At 46.8% G+C, this 21,817-nt stretch overlaps 1 protein-coding gene across 5 annotated transcripts in view; it reads left to right on the top strand.

Moving 5' to 3' along the window:
* The first annotated feature begins 1,168 nt into the window (after positions 1-1,168).
* The window catches only part of DENND1A (DENN domain containing 1A), a 268,183-nt gene continuing 247,534 nt past the window's right edge, over positions 1,169-21,817 (top strand). For 4 of the 5 annotated variants that reach the window (XM_083485795.1, XM_083485794.1, XM_083485792.1 and 1 more), the window contains exons 1-2: positions 1,169-1,349; positions 20,052-20,116. In XM_083485795.1, coding sequence (XP_083341921.1) covers positions 1,333-1,349; positions 20,052-20,116 — 82 coding nt within the window. In that variant the 5' untranslated portion in view covers positions 1,169-1,332. The remainder of the gene's footprint in view (positions 1,350-20,051; positions 20,117-21,817) is intronic. The other variant, XM_083485796.1, reaches the window with a different exon arrangement.

Raw genomic sequence — 21,817 nt, 5'->3', positions numbered from 1 at the left:
TATGTAACAAAGATCCAGTTTTAACATTTCATTCCACAAAGAAAATGCACCCAGAGACTCCTTACCTCCGGGTTTCAAAACAAAAGCGGACTTTGTGAACGAATAAACAAAACTCAACAAACATACCGGTACATTACTTAACAGCAGATCCCTATACAGGAGGGAGAGGGCCTTCTCGGTGGTGGCAGCTCCCAGACAGCTTTGGAACTCCTTGATAGGAAGCCAGACTGGCAAATAACTTCTTGATGCAGCAGGCTTTAGGGAACTGGCTGCTCTTACTGGAAGGGCTGGTGCTGTGCTGCTTTTACTGCAATTATCCACATGTATACATGCAGCTTTAATTCTATCCATGTTTATTTGTATTTTTATTATTGCCCCCCCCCCCAGTTTTTAGCAGTTATTTTTATCCGTAAGTTACCATGAGTCTCGTTAGAGAAAAGGGCAAGTTATGTATAAATAAATAAATAAATAAATAGAATGTTCAAGGATGCTCGAACGCAAAATGTTGTTTCCCCATCTCCGATTTTTCTGCACGTCCTCAGAGGCTTTTCTTATTTATTTATTTATTTATTTATTTATTTGGGGGGTGGGGTGGGCAGCTGATGGTGCTGCGTACCCTTGAATACGCCCGGGGAAACCTAAGCGCACTTTGCACACGCTCAGGGGAACGCTTGCGCGCAGCGAAAGCGGGCGTCAACACACAGAATCCTTGATTTGGGATTGTTTCTGGTTACGGCGAGGTTAAACTCATTATTATGGGCTGGAGAAGCAGCAAAACGGAGTAGTTTATTCAGCGGCAGAGCGGGAATTGTTATTATAAGCAGTACTCTGTTTTTTTCTTTTTAAGGAAAAAAGGTGCCTGCGCTCACCATGAAGTTGTTATAGCCAGGACCACAATTCCTTATTTATTTATTTATTTATTTTGGGGGGGGGGGTGAGGGGAAAGCTGCTGGTGCTGCGTACCCTTGAATGCGCCCGGGGAACTTAAGCGCACTTTGCACATGCTCAGGGGAACGCTTGCGCGCCGGGCGTCGTCCCCGCGGGGCCAATGGCACGCGAGCCTCGCCGGCCGCCGCCGCTTGAAAAGGCGGCGAGGCGGGTTGGCCTCCGGCTTCCGGCATGGCGGGACTACAACTCCCGGCGTGCCCCGCGCCAAAGCGCATCCGGCCCGCCGCCCCCTCCCTGCTCGCCCGCCTGCTCGCCTCGGTCCGTCGGCCGGTCGAGCCCCGGACTCAGCCCGGCGCCCGGGCGGGATGGAGTGACCGAGCCCGGCCAGACCCCGGAAGTCCCACCGCCCGCCTTGCCCGGGGCCCATGCGGCCCCTTACAGACCATGGGGTCCCGCGTTAAGTGAGTGAGGAGGAGCAGGAGCCCCCCGGACGGGAGCGCGCCCCTGTGGGGGGGAGGGGCAGGGTGCGCGCGCGAGAGAGAGAGACCCATCCCTCTGTCTGTCTGTCTGTCTGTCTGTCTCTATAGCGGGGAGTATGTGGGGAGGGGGGCGGTCTTGGGAAGCCCCCATAATGGGCGAGGGGCGCTCGCAGCAGGGGGCAGGTGGGTTGGCGTGGGAGTCCAGCGACCCTCTGGAAGGAAAACTCAGAACCCCCTTTGGAGGAGGAGGAGGAGTAATACTAATACCGTAATAATAATAATTCTCCCCCGGAGCGAGTGAGGAGAAGCCCCCCTCAGCGTGGGAGCTGCCCCTCCCCCTGGGAGTGTGTGCCCCTGGGGGCAACGTGCGTGTATATGTGTATTACATAGCTATAACGGTGAGGGGGGGGGAGGGGGTCTTCTCTCCCCTTCCCGGGGAAACCCACTGAATGGGCGAGAGGAACCCACGCCAAAGCAGCAGTGTGCGGGGGTCATGTTTAAGTGCACCTGCCCTCTTGAAGAAAACCTCAGAATACCCATTTATTTCAGTTCTTCTGACTCCACCCTGCCCGGTCTTTCTAGGTGTCCTATTTAGGCAACTCCTCATGCAATGAGTGACCCAGGGCACTGCAAATGTCTGTGGTTGTTCTCACTTGCATCTTGCTTTGGGAGACGTCTTTCTCCGTGTTTGTAAAGAGAGAAGCATCCATAATGTGTAGGAAGAGGAAACAGGCTCACAGGCATCTCCTTCTCTTTGAAAGTGTGTAGAGAGTCAGAAATGTGTTTTTGGGTATATGTGTGTGACACCGCTTCCTCCCATCCCACCATGTTTTGTTATATAAGAAGGAATGTTTTCTTTATAAACAAAAAAATTGTCCAGTAGCACCTTAGAGACCAACTAAGTTGTTTGTTGATATAAGCTTTCGTGTGCATGCACACTTCTTCAGATACACTGAAACAGAAGTCACCAGACCCATATATATAGTGGGAGCATGGAGTGGGGTTTTTTCCCCAGAAGGGTGGTAGGAGGTGGGTGATTGACTCAATGGGTATGGTGAACCTGTTGACACTGCTAAAGCTTTTTTTGGTCATCTGCATACTATCCCTTGCTTTTTCCTGTAGGACTAATTGCAGTCATGTACTGTCCTCCACAGGTTGACCATACGCATTGAGTCAATCACCCATCTCCTACTACCCTTCTGAGAACCACCCCATCCTCCCACTATATATAAGGATCTGGTGACTTCTGTTTCAGTGTATATGAAGAAGTGTTCATGCACACGAAAGCTTATAACCAGAACTAACTTAGTTGGTCTCTAAGGTGCTACTGGACAATTTTTTTATATATTTCGACTGTGTGAGACCAACACGGCTACCTACCTGAATCGATATTTTCTTTATGTATGTGTGGGCATACACATGATCAGCAGAGATAAAATATTCTCTCTGCTAACAGATAAATAGGGAGTACCGTTTTTTGGAGTTAGCATTAGAGATAACTGTTTCAGAATTTGGTGATTTTACCTGCTTAGTTGTGTTTACACATGTTTGTGTCTTAAATTCAAGTTGCAAAGCAGCGGCTGATGCAGGTGTCTGTCTTTCTTCCAAAGTTCCAGATGCTGTGCTCCCCACCCCCTTGTGTAAAGGGGTTCGTGGGGAGCGCATGTGGCGCAGCTGAGGTGCTGCACAACCTTCACTGAGTTGAACGGGGAGGTGTCTTTGTGTTCCTGCCCCTTCCTGCATTTCTTCTTTCATGCCAACAAGCCCTGAAGAGGCAGGAGCAGGGCAAGCTGGCTGGTCAAGGAGCTTCATTGCCCTGGGCAAGGCTCCTGTCACATTCTGAGCATTTGCACAAATGGATGGTTCTGAAAGAAGAGAAAAGGTGACGTCAGAAGGGTGGCAAAAGTGGCTTCTGCTAGCATTCAGGTGACATAGGCTTCAGCAGCAGGCAAGAAAGTGGGGGAAGGAGCTGCTTTAGCAGAACAACCTGTTTCTCATTCTTATCCAGCTAATCTTCATTGGGTCGGTTCTTCTTCCTAATCTCCATAGGGTTTGGATGAGCGGAGGGGAGAGAAAACCGCTGGTGTTCTGGTCTTCGGGATCCTTGAGACTTTCACATACACTAGGATCTTGCAGGACTTTCTCTGGCTGTGTGTGCAGCCACTGTCTGGAAGTTTGATGCTGCTGGCTTTGATAAATTGCTTTTGCAAAATTGGGAGCTGGGAGAAAATTTTTATCTACAGCTTACAGCTTTACTTCTCCAGCTTGGCTTGAGTTGTCTGGAGCAGCCAGATGGTTTATCCAGCCTCAGAGTGATCAGATGAAATTGACCTGGAAGTAGCCATGGCTGTTTGTAGGAACAAAAATGGGATATTCTTATTAAAGTGCAGGTTTGGGCTTGTCTTCTGCCAATCAGTTTCCAAGAGTCATGCACTATTAGCTGTTGCTGGTAACTTAGTCTGAATTGATTGACTGTGGTCTTGAGCAGCCTTCTCTTACTTGGTGCACTTCAACTGTTTTTGACTACAGCATTTATTAATCCTTACCAGCACATCTGTGCTGGCTGGGGTTGATGTAGTCCAAACATCTGGGTGGCATCAGCGGCAGGAAAGCAGGTCTGGAAGTTTGTGCCATTTATATTAGTTGCTAAATTTCATAGCAGTCTGCCCTCTCAAGATCTGCTTGGTGCAGGCAGCACGCTCCCTGTGTTAGCAGTGGGCTGAAAATCACAAAAAAGAAAGGTAACATCTTTGGGGACTATTGCATCTGTTCTGCTATATATGGGAAAATTGCGTGTACACCTGTGTATACCTGCACACATCTACATTTCTCTCCATTAACATAACTGAGCAGGTCAGGAAAGTTCCTAGGGCAAATAGTTTCATCAGACACTCTCTGTGGGACAATATTGGAAATCTACCCAGAAATAGTAGCTGGGGCAGTGTTAGACAATCAGTTCCTTAGCTAGTGGACTTTTCTTCGGTCATAACAAGAATTTACAGTCTGTGCTGCCAGTATCATAGTTCCCTGGTTGCTCTTGTGGTCGTAGCTTGACCTTGAAAGCTATAAAAGGTTTGTAGATTGGCTGTCTTTAGTAACCGCCTGTGTCCTAAACAAATATAGCAGGGATCAGAAAATATGCCTTTTGGTACAGGGGAGAAGTGAGTGTTTATAATCCATTATAATGCTGTGGACTCACTCCTCCTAGAAATATCTTGGCTGGATTAGGAAGTTTGAAACCACACTGTGAAGTGGTTTTCTGTAATTTTCAACCACATAGATAAAGTCCAGCCATTCTGTAGCCACTGGAAAATCTCTGGAAGAGCGCCTGTGAAGCTTGGAATCTTACATAGGCTACTCCAGTCCAAGTTCTGTTCAATGACAGAGGGATCGTGCGACTTCCTTTGCATCTCCAATCTTTCGAGGGGAAAAACAAGCTTTCCACTCTTTACTGTGTAGAGAGGTCGCTTCTGGATGGGCAGTTAATGATTGTCCAGAAACCAGAAGCAAGGAGATGTTCTTGCTGAGAATGACTGCAGAATGCGGAAGATCCTCAAACAGTAAGAACTGGCACTTGTGCTCTGCGAGGGGCCAAAAATCTTTCCGTAAATTACCCCCAACACACTTGTTTTTTAGATTGCAAAGGGAAACAAAAAGTGTTAATAAGGCAACTGGGAGCCTGAGTTTCTGCTCAGCTTCACAGAACCACTTACTCCCTCCGCTTGTGTTCAGACCCCCCGATTTATTAACACTTAAGGGCTATGAGAACTCTGGGACTGACTAAGACATGAGACCCATATTAAATTTCACTGTGTCAGGATACTGAGGATTATAAATAGCTTAAGTAAATTTTATGGCTTGACTAACTTGGGCTACTTAAAGCTGGGAATAATAGAATTGCCTGAAAAATGTAAGTTTTTGGTGATTTGAACAGCCTATGTTGTTCCATGTGTCAGCGTGTTGTTCCTTTGGCTTCTGTTTGATTCTCTTTCCCTTTTGCTATCTGGAGGTGGTTTTTCAGACGCCCCTAAACCTAATTTCTCTGTGTCTTCAGAGTCCTGGCAAGTTCAGAATTTCTTCTCTCAAGAGGAACTCAAAGAAAGGATCATTTAGCAGGACAGATGAGCAGAAGTTTGAGAGAAGGAGTCATTGAGTTTTGATTTCAGAGAATTGCTGAGATCCAAGATCCTGTTTTTCTGGTTAAGTCCTGGGTGCTGAATCAGAGGGGGACGGATATGAGTCTCCAGACCAGGGTTAGCCAATGTGGTGCTCTCTGGATGCTGCTAGACTACACCTTTCATTGTCCCTGACTGTTGTCCATGTTGCATGGAACTTAAATAAGCTGGAGTCCAACAACACTAGAACTTAAGAGCAGCCCTTGTGAATCAGACCAAGGGCCCATTTTGTGCAGTTTTGTGTTCTTATGGTGGTTCTTATGTGTTCTTATGGGAAGCTTCAAGCAGGACACGAGCTCTTTCCTTCATGATCTGCAGCAAGTGGTGTTTGGAGGCATAATGCCTCTAATATAGGAGCTACTATTGCCATCGTAACTAGTAGCCAGTATCTGGAGGATCCCGTGTTGGGCTATTCCTGCCCCAGACAGCAACTAGGAGACAAACCTCTACATTCTGAATTGGCACTGCCTTTTCACCTCCGTGTGCACAGTGGAGCGCAACCTTTGCTGCATATTTGTGAGCTACTATAATGAAGTGCGACCCCCTCCAACCCGGCACCTTCTAGATTTTTTGACTACAAATCCCATCATCCCTAGCTAGCATCATTATATGACGAGGGAGCATTGCCATTTATGCTGGTGCTGATGGGAATTGTAGCCCATAGCATCTGGAGGGCCCTTGCTAGTTCAAGACTGATGTACTGGATCGCACTGTAACTTCAGTTTAAATTTGATGCATGGCCCAGCGACCGTGAAGATTCAGATTCATATCTCATCCCTGCAGTGCAGCTTGGGTTATTTGTGAACCTGCTTGCTCTTCCTGACGTGCACCGTCCATCTGCTGTGACTTGAGCACTTCAACTTTGGCATTAAGAGTGTGGTTCCACCCCCAGGACCTGTATATTGGGGGGGGGGGTCTGTTGCCAAGGCATCTGAGGTGCTAATGGAGCAGCATGGTGAACTGGTACAGGTTAATTTGGGCAAGTGCCCTTAAGCCAGGTTTGTGCTGCTAATTGATTTTTGTTAAGAAATAAAGTTGAACAGGAAGTACAGGATCCGTGGCTAAGCAAGGGCACACTGAGGGAAGACTGAACGCTTTTTCTTATGTCTGAAAAAATACATGGGTGGGTCATTTGTTTCCCTGGATATTGCTCAATTTGTTTTCAGCTGTGGTGGGGAGAAGGAGGAAGCCACATAAGAGCAGTAAAATGTAGCATAGCTTGTGAGAACATAATGTTTAGCAATGGGCAGAGTGAGATGTTCATGTCTGGAAAAGAGGGTAGTTTGGAAATGCTGTGCTGTTGGTTTTTTATGTTAATTTAGATACTGCTTAATGCCAAAATAGGCTTCTAAGTGGTTTACAAAGTATAAAAACTAGTTACACAAACATTCAACTATAATATCAGTAATTAAAATATGCAATAAAACAATCTCATTAAAACAATCTAGCAATTAAAACAAGATATTTGGATTGAGAGGTCAAGGGCTATGTAAACTGTTACGAGAGATATGTGAAATCTCAGAATGTGAAATTGGTAACAGATTACGCCTTTCCGCACTATAGGCCATTTAATACCAACTGTCCTGTGAGAAGGAATCTGGGAGAGAGGGGGGGGGGTTGGCAGGTGAGGACAGCACTTTTTCTGCACCCCCCTGCGAACACTCCACCCCATGATAACCTGCACATTCCACACATTGCAACTAATCACTCCTTCTGCCCAGTTATGAAGCCACCATCGCTTCCTATTCCTGCAGACCCTTTTGTTAAAGGTAAAGGGACCTCTGACCATTAGGTCCAGTCGCGGGCGACTCTGGGGTTGCGGCACTCATCTCGCTTTATTGGCCGAGGGAGCTGGCGTACAGCTTCCGGGTCATGTGGCCAGCATGACTAAGCCGCTTCTGGTGAACCAGAGCAGCGCATGGAAACGCCGTTTACCTTCCCACCGGAATGGTACCTATTTATCTACTTGCACTTTGATGTGCTTTTGTACTGCTAGGTTGGCAGGAGCAGGGACCGAGCGTGGATTTGAACCGCCAACCTTCTGATTGGCAAGTCCTAGGCTCTGTGGTTTAGCCCACAGCGCCACCCGCGTCCCTTTGACCCTTTTGTTACCCCTACTTTAATCTTGACCCCATTCTCTGACCGCCTCCTCTTTTGCAAAAACTCCTTTGCATCTTCATTTTCATTTTAACCCCCTTTTTCCTACCTCCCGCCCCTGCTTTTCTCAACTCCCCCTTACATACAGATCACCCCCAATATCAGTGACTCCTCCTCCCCCTATTCTGTGGCCCCCTCTTACACCCCCCTTTTCACCTTCAGCTCCTTGCACACAGACCACCCCCATACCCCGACTCCTGAGGGCCTGAGATCCCTGAATGAGAGTGGGGAGGCTGGGACTGCAGGTTACATTGAGTAAGGTAACGGGGTGGGTGGAGCTGAGTTTATTCTCACTTTATTCTGACATATTTTACTGCAGGTCTTTAAGTTATTTCCTTGTTTTCAGCATAAACTTGTAGAAAGGAGAGCTGGACCAGAGCAAGGAATGCTGTGGCCAGGGAATTATTTACTCAATCTAAATCCAACACTGGGAAGTGTGGGCCTGTCCAGCTGTGCCTTTAAAGACAACCATGAAAGCTGACCAGGCTTGTAAATAGAATCTTTAAATTAACAGGTGATACTTGAGAGGGCTAGTAATGCGAGTCGGCTGTTCACAGCATCTTGCGCTAGATCCCTTAACAATCTTGGATGCTCAGAATTAGAATGTGTTAGCAGTAACCCAGCCCTTCCACAGTTTGGCACCATAGGGACTTCTGAAGACCCACCCTGCCCTGAGCAGAGGGGAGGGGAAGCAAAAAAGGGGTTCTTTCTCCCATCTGCAGCTTTGTGTAATTTCATTCATTTTATTTCAAAAAATCTATACACAATTTGTTCGTAAAAAAGCTCAACGCAGTCTACAAAGTGATGACACATGCTTGGTCCCAGTAGGCAGGGAGTTCCAAGTGTTGGTGTGGCCACACTGAAAATTGAGTTATTAAAAATGCTGAATGGTATGATGTGGCAACTGTAGTAGTGCCAATTCTGCTGATTGAAACGGTTGCTGGGCATCCGTGGGGTAAGGTGATCTCCTAAGTAACCGGTCCTAATAATAATAATAATAATAATAATAATAATAATCATAATCATAATCATAATCATAATCATCATAATAATAATAATTTTATTTGTATCCTGCCCTCCCTGGTCGAGGCTGGGCTCAGAGTGGCTAACATCACAAAACAACACAATATGCATAAAAACAGACATCAATTAATTGATATACATCTTAAAATTAATTCAGAAAGTTAAAATCTGGGCAGGTGGCAATTACCAGGTTGACACTGAGAGTGGTCAGTGCTTGCTAAGACCAACTGCTTCCACTGATCCTACAAGGACCCGTGAGCAAATTGGGGGGCCTTCTTTGGGCTTGTATTATACAAAGTCAAACTGCATCCTGCCCAAAGGCCTGGCGGAACAGCTCCGTTTTGCAGAAAGATGTCAAATCCCACAGGGCCCTGGTTTCTTGTGGGAGAGCATTCCACCAGGCCGGGGCCATGGCCAAAAAGGCCCTGGCTCTGGTTGAGGCCAGTCTAATTTCCCTGGGACCCAGGATCTTCAAGGTGTTGTTGTTCGCAGACCGTAAGGTCCTCCGTGGGGCATACCAGAAGAGGCAGTTCCGTAGCTATGAGCGTAATGATGCTCTTTGTTTTAATAATATAAACCATGCTGTGAGGAGGTCCACCTAGAAAGCAGTATACTGAGTGGGCATTGCATCCTTATTACTCTGCCCCTGTGCACCCCCCCCACACCTGCCAAAGTTCAGAAGGGCTCTTACAGTAGGTAATAGCAGGTCCCTTTAAACTAAAGTCAGGTGGAGACTCTATACTAAAAAGGCAAGCAAGAGACAACATGATAGACGTTTATAAAATTATGCATGGCATGGAGATAGTGGATGGAGAAGGGTTTTTCTTCCTCTCTTGTAACGCTAGAACTAATGGACATCCCATGAAGCTGAATGTTGGAAGCTTCATGACGGATAAAAGAGAGTCCTTGTCCATGCAAGGCATAGTCAAACAGTGGAACTTGGTCTCCCAGGAAGCAGGGATGGATGGACACCAACATGGACGGCTTTAAAAGAGGATTGCACAAATTCATGGAGGAGGAGGAGGAGGAGGAGGAGGAGTGGCTCCTGGCCACAATGGATATGCTCTGTCCACAGTCAGAGCCAGCAAAGCTTCCAAATGCCGATGGCTAGAAACCACAGAAGAGGAGAATGCGCTTGTTCTTGTGTTCTGATCTCTGGTTTCTCACAGGCATCCAGCTGACCACTGTGGAAAAAAGGGTGCTGGGCTAGATGAGCTGTTGACCTGATCTAGTAGGCTGTTTTTATTTTCTTAAACTCAGGTTGCAGGTGCAGTTCAGATCCAAACTGTGCCTCCAGATGCAAGAAGCACAGGTTTCTGATAGCGCTGATCAGCTACTGACAGTGACAACCCTCTGGGCTGTTCTGGGAAGCTCCCACTGAGGAACACCTTAGTGCAGTGGCTCTGTCAGCTGATTGGTGCAGTCAGTCACTGAGCTCTACCTGGAAAGAAACAACCAGGAGCTCACGTTTAGCTCCTAGTTGTCCCTTTTCCTTATGTGCCTGACATCACGTATGATGTTAGGTGTGGAGCAGGTGAGTTTGCTCTTGGGGCAAAGGGTCTCGTGGGTCAAAGTAGGACCTGTGTAGGCCTCATTAGGCCCAAAGGCCACGGGCTCTTCACCCCAGACTTAAATCAACCAAGAATAGAATGCTGCTGGAATCCGGAATCTAGTGTTTGAGCAAGGTTTCCAGCCAAGGCTTTGAAAGATGGATAGCAAACTCAGCACTTTTAAATATACATGACAGTGCGCTTTAGACGGCCAAAGTATATTGAAAGCAAATGGTAGACGGACTGTTTCTTGAGAGTGTGCTGCAGCTGAATTTTTCCCCTTTGTAGAAGCCAGGGAATCGGGTTCTGCTGGATTCCACTTCCCTTCAGTCCTGCTCAGCACGGTCAGCATTCCTTCTCCCACCATTTCCTTCTTCATTTCATTCCCAAAACATTTTCTGTCTCTTCCTTGCTGAGTAACTGTAGTCTGCTGCTTTTCCAGGCAATAGTGGCAGGAGCTGAGCGAAACTGACCTATTTTTTTCACTTCAGGTGTCACCCAGGAAGGCTCCACATGGCTTCTCAAGGGAAAGTGTTAATCGGTTCAAAAAGAATAACACTTGCCTGTGTCTGCTGTTGCTGGGAAACCTGAATTACTTGGGTTCCAGTCTTACCTGGGTTTCAAAATATTCAGTGAATATCAGAGGCAGCCCAACAAGACTGAAATTAGAGCTACAACACACAGCCCTTTTCAGTTAAGACTGGATGAATCCCAGCTGCCTGGTTGTTCTCGTTTGCTAACCCCCCTCACTAAGTGCAGGATTTGTGCTTAAGAACTTGGTTTCTCTCTAGCTCTGTGTTTGGTGCAAGGGTACCTTGGATCACTGTCCTAAATTCATACTTGAATGTTGTTAAGATTTGATACTTGGTTCCATAGCCAGTACAGTGGTACCTCGGGTTACATACGCTTCAGGTTACAGACTCCACTAACCCAGAAATAGTGCTTCAGGTTAAGAACTTTGCTTCAGGATGAGAACAGAAAGCGTGCGCTGGCGGCGCGGCGGCAGCAGGAGGCCCCATTAGCTAAAGTGGTGCTTCAGGTTAAGAACAGACCTCCAGAACGAATTAAGTTCTTAAGCCGATGTACCACTGTATTACTCTTCAATATCTGCTCAGGGTGCATTTGGAAGAAGATACCCAACTGCAAGTCCAGATAGTTCACTAGGTTAGCCTGCCTTCCTGTGTCAGGAAGCATGGCATGAAACAAGGTGAATAAGAAAGAAGATTGGAAGACCAATGGCTGGATCAGGCCAATGGCCCTGAGTGACAGCAACAGAACTCTCCCCACTTGTGGTTCTCAGCACTTGGTATTTAGAAGCCCACTGCTGCTGACAGTGAAGGGGGAACATAACAATTGTGGCTAGCAGCCACCGATAGTTTTATCTTCTATTAATTTGCTCAGTTCTCTTTTAAAGCCATCTACTGCAAAATCTATTATATAATTTTAGTAAAGCTTCAAACATTATACAGCCTTTAAACCCCAAATTTGAATAAAGTGTGGATATTGTTTAGAAAGAAAGATGCCCATTTCAATTCCCTGTCCCGGAGCTTTTGTTGCAGAAGTAAAGAACTTTACCTTCCACCCCCGTCCCCAAGATGTAGGATTCCTTTGGCACCTTAAAGCAGCCTTGTAAATAAGCCCATAAAAGTTACTAGTCTGCAAACCCTTTTTACTATCCTGCTGGGGGCTGACCCCCCGTCCCTCCTGGAGCAGCCTTCTGCAGTTCATTACTGGACATGGAAGAGAGGTCTTTGGTGCTGGGCATGGAGGATGGATCAACCACTTTCTTCCTCCACCACCACCAGCCTGTCTCATTTGCCCTCATGCAGTTCCCAGTCTCCTGTGGCTGTTAGGCCAGTCCCTAAATGCAAGGGTGCCTTAAAAGACCAATGACTTTTCTTTAGCTGAAGTTTCATAGGCAAGAATCTACTTGGGTGCAGTTGTTTCAGGCTTCGTCACCAAAAGTCCACAGGCTTTGGAAGCACCATACTGTAGACTTTATTATTTATTCAGGACTCATGATAAAACCATTTTTTCTCTTAGTTATTAAAATATTTGTATATCGCTATATTGTAAAAATATATTGAAGCGGGTTTACAGAAAAGCCCCCACATAAAACCATATGATAAAAGCACGCAAAAAGTTAAAAATAAGCTAAAAACAAAGAAAGAAAGTGGAAAAGAGACATCAGCAAACCATGGTGGAAGGATGTCCTCTTAATTACCTGTGTAGGCTTGGCAGAATTGAACAGTTTTCACCAGGCATTTAAAAGTTGGCACAGAAGGTTTCCCCCAAAGTTTCTACTTTGATTAACCTGAATGTAGGCTTGCAATCCTATGCACACTTACAGGTGAGTCAGTGTCATGTATCCTGCAATGGAGGGTGTGTGTGGCTTCTGAATAAATTGGAGGATTAGACTGTAAGAATCACTGAGCATTGTGTCTGAAGTGGGCTGTGTTCTTTGAAGGCTTATGACACAATAAAGTTACAGGTAGGTAGCCGTGTTGGTCTGACGCAGTCGAAATATATATATAAAAGTCCAGTAGCACCTTAGAGACCAACTAAGTTTGTTCTTGATATAAGCTTTCGTGTGCATGCACACTTCTTCAGATACACTGAAGCAGAAGTCACCAGACCCTTATATATAGTCTGCTGTCGGCCTCTTCCTCTCGCCACGGCCGCTGCTACCCTGGTGCTCCTGTGGGCCAGAGAGCGGAGGAGCTCGCTCTGCCTACCCGATTCACAAGAAGCAGCAGCTGTGGCGGCAGCAGCCCCTGGGGAGATAAGCGCAGCACCTTCTTTCTCTAGGTGGGGAGGAAGCCTGTTTTGCGCCACCGCCACCAGCCCTTCAGCAAATGAGGCAGGCAGCAAAGCTAGAAGGCGGCTGGGTCTGGGGTGTGTGTGGGGAGGACACAGTGTGCATAGGAATTCTTTTTTATATTTTTAAATACAGTCTGGCCCTCCAGAAGGTCTGAGGGAGAGTGGACCGGCCCTCTGTGGAAAAAGTTTGCTGACCCGTGATATGCACCTTTTAAAATTTGGATCATTAGCAGCACAGGCTTGCTTGGCCTCCTTTCGTTGCTCATCCATTGCTCACCAGAGCAGGGAGGTCCTTGCCTGACGCCCTTTGAGAGTGCTCTTGTAGGGACATAGGGTCCTGCCTTACTTGGAGGCAGATCATTGCTCTGTCTTGTTCAGTATTTATTTATTTACGCACATATGTACATACTTACTGCATTTATTTCCCACCTTTCCTCCAAGGAGCTCAAGGTGGTGTACACAGTCCTCCTCCTCCTCCTCCTCCTCCTCACTGTTGTCCTCAGAACATCCCTGTGAGGTAGGTTAGGCTGAAAAACTGACCGGCCCCCAGGGTCACCCAGGCAGTGTCATGGCTGACTGGGGATTTCAGCCCCGGTTTCCCAGTTTCTAACGCAGCACCCTAATCACAGTGCCGCCCAGGCTGTCACCATCTGCATCAGGGTGTAGATCTGTTTCCCCCTTGTCTGGACCATCATTTCCTGAATGGTAAACTGTCATGTTGGGGGTGTGGTGGCGGCAGGGGCCAGATCGCAAAGGGGGTGAGTTCAGAGCATTGCTTCTTGCGTTTACCCTTCTTGAGTGTTCTGTTTATCATTTATCCTCAAACAATCCTCTTGCTGCTTGTTTGTGAGCCTTCCCCTTGCCTTATCAGGGCTGAACATAATGGTAGTTGAGGAGAAGGGCGGCCTCATAATGTTGACAATTAGCGCAAGAGAAGCAGAAGGTTGTTGAGTGGAAGAAGATGAATCCTACAAGGCCTAATTGAAAAGGCACAGCAGGACACTAACTTGGAGGATGAGGAAGCGCAGAGAATGTAGGAGAGGCTTTTCAAAACTTCAGAACCATCACATGTATGCTTGGCTGCCTGTCTCGTGTACTAAAATATTCTACAGGAAGAGTTACGCATGTTTGTGGGAAAACTCATTTGAAGCACTTTCAGAGCTGTGCTTATTTTCCTGTTTTTCATAATTTGCTGTTATGAAGCCTTCTTTAAGAAATGGAAGGTAGCACCTTTGGGAATCTGATACGCGTTTGGTGTGTCCTGCTCTTCTCCACCTCCTTCATAACAGTTGCATGTCGGCACACCTGAAAAAAACCCCAGGTGTACCCGAAGGCCTGTGGAGGGCTGCTTTCTTAAAATGTGAGAACAATTCTAAAACCCAAACTGAAACTGAGCTTGGGATTTTGAAATACAGTGGTACCTTGGTTCTCAAACGCCTTGGTACTCAAACAACTTGGAACCTAAACACTGCAAACCTGGAAGTGTTCTGGTTTGCAAACTTTTTTCAGAAGCCAAACGTGCTCTGTTTTGAGTGCCACACTTGCGTTTTGAGTGTTACACTGAGCTCTGTCAGTTTTTGCTATTTATTTTGCATTTTTGTTTTTGCGGCTCTTTTTTGTTTTTGTGACTGTGTGGAACCCAGTTCAGCTCCTGATGGATTGCTTGTGTGACTGCAGTACATTGTTTATTGCTTTCTTTTTGTGGATCAATGGTCTCATTACATAGTAAAATTCATGTTAAATTGCTGTTTTAGGGGTTGTTTTTAAAAGTCTGGAACGGATTAATCCATTTTGCATTACTTTCTATGGGAAAGCATGCCTTGGTTTTGGAACGCTTTGGTTTTAGAACGGACTTTCAGAACGGATTAATTTTGAGAACCAAGGTACCACTGTATATACTAAAACAGGGCCCCCAAACCGTTCTGTGGATGACTTCTACAGTCATACCTCGTGTTGCGTTAGGTTCATGTTGTATCTTTTTGACTTGCGAACGTGGCAAACCTGGAAGTATATACTTCTGGGTTTCGTCGCGTGTGTGCATGTGGAAGCGCATGCGCAGAAGCGCTCTATCATGCTCCGCACTTACGCAGAAGCGCCGCTCTAGTTGTGGACTTTTCAGGGTGCGAACGGCACCCCGGAATGGATTGTGTCTGCAACTAGAGGTACCACTGTACAACGTAAGTTTACTTCTTGTGGTCTGTGATGTGTCTGTAGATTTGTGAATGAAGATGGGCACATACATCAAATTATTCATAATCGATTTTTAATTGTATTGTTACTGCTTTATATTATATTTATTGTATAAAAGTTTTATGCTAAAAACAATATGTAAGAAATAAAAGAAGCAATAAGAATATAATTAAAAATCACACAGCATCTAGCACAGCTCATAACATTTCCTGCAACAGGCATAAAAATCTGTTAAGCCGTCTGCCTAGATCCTCAGCAGCTTTCAAGTTGACTGGGGGGGGCGGAGTTTGGGAACCAGTGTACAGTCATACCTCGGGTTAAATGTGCTTCAGGTTGAGCGTTTTCAGATTACGCTCTGTGGCGACCCGGAAGTAACGGAGTGCGTTACTTCCGGGTTTCGTCGCTTGCACATGCGCAGACACTCAAAATAACGTAATGTGTGGAAGCGGCAAATCGCGACCCGCGCAGACGCAGGTTGCATTCGCTTCAGGATGCGAACGGGGCTCCGGAACAGATCCCGTTCACATCCAGAGGTACCACTGTACTGAAATGTAAGGAACAGCCTAGCAGTTGTTGAGGCCCACAGCCCTCCTGCCATAGTGCTTTCTGCCCTGGTCCAGTGGTTGGGGTGTTGGACTGAGGACTTTGGGAGGCTAGAGTTCGAATCCCCACTCAGCCATGAAGCTCCTTGGCAGTGACTTTGGTCTAGCCACTGCCTCTCAGCCAAACCTGGCCGCACGGTTGTGGGGGTTAAATGAGGAGATCCTTGAGATCCTTGGATAAAAAAGGTGGGCTATAAAAGCAAAACGGAACTCCGGTTGTAGCTTGGAAGTTGAACGGAATCCATTCTGGAAGCCTGTTCGACTTACAAAATGTTCAGAAACCAAAGTGATTGGCTGCAGGAGCAGTTGGAAGCTGCAGAAGCCCCATCAGATGTTCGGGTTCCAAAGAACGTTCACAAACCGGAACACTCACTTCTGGGTTTGTGGCGTTCGGGAGCCAAAATGTCCAAGTACCAAGGCGTTCAGGATCCAAGGTATGACTGTAACTAACTAACTAACTAATTAACTAACCAACCAACCAACCACCCGTGTTGCTTCAGCTGGAGATGTCCATGGGTAGAGGCAGGCACTTCTGAGATTCCCCAGCTACAAACCACCACTGTTTCCCAAAGGAGAGTGTTTTGGTAATTCGGTGTGTGTTGAAATTTCAGGATCCCTGTTTTCCTGTCTCTCCTCCCACACCCCCAATATTACAAGATGTTTCAGCAGGACTTAACAAATTCTCTCCTGAGGTGTTAGTTTGTGGAGGATAAGAATATGTTCTTTGTTAACCAACACCCTAGTTTTTTGAAACCCCCCCTTTTATCCCAGCACTTGACAAAAACAAATGGGGGCTTTTTGCAGAACTGCAGCTCTGAATGTAGTGTCACCTTCTGTGTGCTGAAGTACTGCTTGTTAACTGGCATTTGTGACATGAGTTAAGCCTAGTCTGTAATATAACCAGTCCTATGGAGTTTGTACTTCCACCCCCTTTTATTTATGTATTTAAAAAGCAACAACACCAAAACCAAAACAAAACACACACCTCCTGAGGAGAGCCTTGAAGGGAGCAGACGTAGGATTGACCCAGAAAGGAGGAGGGATGTGTGCAGCCTGACTTAACTGATATTGGGTTCTCTTCCCTCATCCTAACGACACTCTCTTTTTGAGAACAAGTGACCAAGTTCCCTGCCATGGGAACCTGAAATACGGGCCAAGGAAATTCAGGAGAATGAGCAGCCATCCCGATCACGTGGGGGGAATGGCAAGCCAATGGTGTCTCTGGGAATTAAAAATATGAAACCCCATAAATATATTACTTGTGTGGTCAACTTTTCTCTATTCAGCAATGGGATAAGCTTCTGCTGTCCTGGAGAATTGTGGTTACAGTGGTACCTCAGGTTACAGATGCTTCAGCTTACAGACTCCACTAACCCAGAAATAGTTAAGAACTTTGTTTCAGGATGAGAACAGAAATCGTGCAGCGGCAGCAGGAGGCCCCATTAGCTAAAGTGGTGCTTCAGGTTAAGAACAGTTTCAGGTTAAGAGAACGGACCTCCAGAACGAATTAAGTTCTTAACCCGAGGTGCCACTGTACTTGAAAATGGAAAACAAGCAACCCACAGCCCAAACCTGTGAGTTTTTGTTTGGAAGTAGGAGTCTGTGCTGTGTTTGATGTGACTGACTTCCAAGTTAAGCTGATTTTAGGATTTCCAGCATTAACAGTTGCCCATTTTTAATCTGTTACACTGCACCGTGACAGGCTTGTGAGCGCAGAAGATCTTGTATGTGTGTTGCGTATATTTATGTTCTGAACTCCCCATACAATGAAAATACAAAAGGAAACGGTAAAATTGCAAAAGTTTCCAGGTGATAACTAGATGTCAACAGCTACAACAAAACACTAAAACCAACGGCTGGACATGCCGGACTTCCTGGGCCAATGAAAACATGTCTTCCGTTGGGGTAAAAAATGGCATTTCCATTGGCACCAAGTGAGTTTCCCTGGGGAGGGCAATTCCAATAAGAGCTGCCCCATCTGCCAAGGGGGAACCCAAAGGATCCCTTCCCATGACTGTTGTAAAAGATACCCAGGGCCTTCAAATAGGTGTTTCTTTAGTCTATTTGTTTACCAGTTGGTGGTTTCACCATATCTAGAGGAAACTTATAAGTTGGGCCTTTAGCCACTCCCCCCCCCCACATGACACGAGAACTCGTTGGCATCCAATGAGCTGAACACTGAAAGATTTAGGACAGATATGCAGTGCATTGTGAAACTATGTGCCACAGGAGGCAGTGGTGGCTACCAATTTAGGTGGCTTTAAATGCTGATTGGACTACACGTGGAGGAGAGGGCTTTGGATGGCTGCAAGCCACAATGGTTATGCTCTGCTTCGATGGTCAGAGGCAGCAGAGCTTCTGCATCCCAGTTGCTGGAAGCCACAGGAGGGGAGAAGAGGGCTCTTGGGCTCAGTCCTGCTGGGGGCTTCCCAGTAAGGCCAGTGTGAGAACTGGAGGGTGGAGGAGATGGGCCGTTGGCCTGATCCTGCAGGCACTTCTTACGTTCTTGGGTATTTGGCAGGGGACTGACCAGGATCAGGCTGGAGAGGCTGAGCTGCCCGTTGGCTGGCTCCACGCCACGCTCTCGAAAGAGTCTTCTCCAGCCTTCTTTGGCAACACGTTCGAAATATTAAAGCACACATTTAGCTAAAATGAAAACAGGACTAGCAAACTGTGGGCCCATTTTTAAAACTACTCCAGGAGGTGTTGAAAGGCTGCCTTGGTCTAATTATAGCTGCTGTTAAATAATGTGTTGCAATAATTAATCATCAGCTCTGCTTATGGGGAAGGGGAGCAGGCAAACACACGGGCAGATGTGGCTGATGGTCTCAGGGCTTCTGTTTTCCTTGAAGCCTGCAATTGTTTTGGCCGGACGTGTTGCTAAATGTGACCCCTTACTCTTTCAGAAAATCACAGATGCCTCTGTTCTGTCATATGGAGGTACATAAATAAAAGCCACACTGCTCCCTGGATCCTGCTTTCTGTCACGGTTCTGTTTTGCCCAAATTGATTTGGCTTTCATCTTGATGACAGGCTCTAATCAAGCTTGTATCTTTTAGGGGGGCTTCCTTGACATCAGCTGTTCATGATGCATCAGGTGGATAGGCTGTTGCCCTCTGCAGCGCCGGATCTACCTATAAGCTAAACAAGCTATAGCTTAGGGCCCCACTCTCTCGGGGGCCCCCCAAAAAATTAAAGAAAAAACAACAACCTGAATGTACATTTCCAAAATACAAGATAAAAAACAAATAAAATAAAACCTACATACAGCAACAGTGTTGTGTAGGCTCCTATGATGTAAGTAATAGGCCCCGCCTGCTATATAGAGGGCCCCATTACCTTCAGTAATTTAGGGCCTCATCAAACCTAAATGGCCCTGTGCATACTTAAGGTTGCTACAACTTGATTGGTAGGTCTGGATTAACAAAATGTGTAATTGATTGCTACTGTTTTGAATTTTATTGGGTTCTTACATTCCATGGTGGGTCATGCAAATGGCTGTTCTGAATAATTCCTTTTAGAGGAAGGGTAGAGGGCATTGGGGATGAGTTTATGGAACCAAGGGGGTGGTAAAAAAGATTGGGAACCACTGCTTCTGTTGGTATGATCTGATAGTTGACATTTACCTTTAATCTACATTTTTAGCCCCCATTTAAAGGAATGTTGGGCAACCAAAAGGATTAAGGGTCTGTAAACCAAGCCTTATGAGGAGCGCTTGAAGGCGCTGGGTATGTTTAGCCTGGAAAAGAGGAGACAGAGAGGAGATATGGTAGCCATCTTCACATATCTTAAGGGCTGTCACAGGGAAGAGGGAGCGTGCTTGTTTTCTGCTGCTCTGGAGGGTAGGACTCAAACCAATGGCTTCAAGTTACAAGAAAGGCTATACCAACTAAACATTCGGAAAAACCTTTCTGACACTAAGAGCTGTTCAACAGTGGAACAATCTCCCTCAGGAGGTTGTGAGCTCTCCTTCCTTGGAGGTTTTTAGGCAGAGGCTGGGTGGCCATCTGTCCTGGATGCTTGAGCTGAGGATTCCTGCATTGCAGGGGGCTGGACTAGATGACCCTTGGGGACCCTTTCGACTCCTAAGATTCTGTGATTTTATGATTCTGTGAATCATTCCAAAAAGCATTACTTAGATTTATTAACAACTTTATTCTTTTTCAGGCAAAACCCGGAAACAACATTTGAAGTCTATGTTGAAGTGACCCATTCAGCATCAGCGGGTCCAGGTACTGTAAAATGCAGATGCTCTTTATGTATTGTACCTACAGTGCTTTTGAGGGCTTCCACCAGGGTTGTGCTGTTTGGGGGGAATTGGTTCAGAGCAGGGTGGCCCAGTGAGTGGCCCAAGGGCCACATTTGGCCCGCAAGGCCTTTTTTGTGACCCTGCCCCCTGCCATCGCATTACCCGGTGGGGCGCTGGGCTTTGGGAAGGAGGCCCATCCCACCCCTTCCCAAAGCCGCCTTAACACTTTCCCAGCTTTGGGAAGGAGGTGGGAGGGCTCTGGGGCTCTGCTGGTGCCCCGTGTCTCCTTCACAATGCCTGGCACACGGTTAGCTGTCTTTGGGAAGGCAGTGGAAGGGCTGGGGATCCAATTTTGGCCTCATTTCCCCCCACTGCACGTCAAGGCAGGGTGCGGCCTGCAGGTTCCATGTTGAAGTCCCCTAGTGCAGTGTTTCCCAACCGGTGTTCCGCGGCACACTAGTGTGCCGCGAGACGTTGCCTGGTGTGCCGTGGGAGGGAGGCGGGCGAGTTGGGCGGCGAGAGGCGGGGCGGCAGCGGCGAGGAGAGGCCGCCCAGCGCGGGGCTCTCGCCGTCTGCCTGCCTGGCTGCCTGCGTGGCGCTGACATCACGGGGCTGTAACATGCCCCACATAGGCACACGCGGGGCGGCGAGCTCCCTCCCACATCCCATCGCCGCTCGCTTCACGCCTTCCTCCTCTCGGGTCCTTGAGAGCGCGGGAAGCGGCAGCGCGAGACCGGCGTTGAGCCTGGTAGGTATTGCGCTTGCCAAGGCAGTCATTTGGGAAATGAAAACTTGCAAAGCAAGCAACCAGTTCAATCTGAAGTACGTGTATGCTTAATATCCTGTATCTGAAACCTGTTCTGCCCCCTCCCCCACACTTGGTGCCATTTTCATCTACACATGCAGCAGAGTAAGTTGACCCAGAATAGTACCAATTCAGATGGCAGATGGGAGAATGACAGTGCTGAATGCTTTCCCATGTAGAACAGTCCCTGCAAATAAAAACCTAGCATATTTGGAAGAGGGATGCTAGCCTAACCATTACCTTCTATGCTGTTACTATTTTTTTATTTTTTTTTACATAAGTAAAAAGTGACCTTTCCCCATCTGGCATGGTGGTGTGCCCTGAGATTTTTTTCATGAAGCAAGTGTGCCTTTGCCCAAAAAAGGTTGGGAAACACTGCCCTAGTGGACCACCTGGTATGAAAAGCTGAACCACTCAGGTCAATATAGGAAGCTGAAGATAGGGTCTTGCTGAGCTTCTAATCCATTGTTGGGCTGAAGGTGCTTCTGGTTCCAGAACACTGGGAAACGTCTGATTTCCAACATTCAGAGGAAAGCCTTTTGTTAAATGTTGCCACCAGTCGGAACTGTCAGCCTTCTTTTGAAATCTGTAAATTTCACCCACAGCCCGTGATCATTGTGGGCAGCTCAAAATACTGACCTCTTGAACTGACTTGACTTTTCTTTGCAGTTTATCTGAAAGTTGTAATGTTGTTGGCATTGGTTGTCTGCTTTTTTTCCATCCTGTTTTATCACCCTATTAATGACTTAAAGATAGTGTATTTTTTCACTTATAAAATTCTTACCACTGTTAAGGAGTTTATTTATTTATTGCTTTTATAGCCCCCCCTTTTCTCCAAGGAGCTCAAGGTGGTGCTCATGATTCTTCCTCTCCTCCGCA

The sequence above is a fragment of the Podarcis liolepis genome, assembly GCF_965112155.1.
Source record: "Podarcis liolepis genome assembly, chromosome: Z".
In the NCBI taxonomy this organism is placed as follows: Eukaryota; Metazoa; Chordata; class Lepidosauria; order Squamata; family Lacertidae; genus Podarcis; species Podarcis liolepis.
This window is presented reverse-complemented; position numbering and strand designations above follow the sequence as displayed.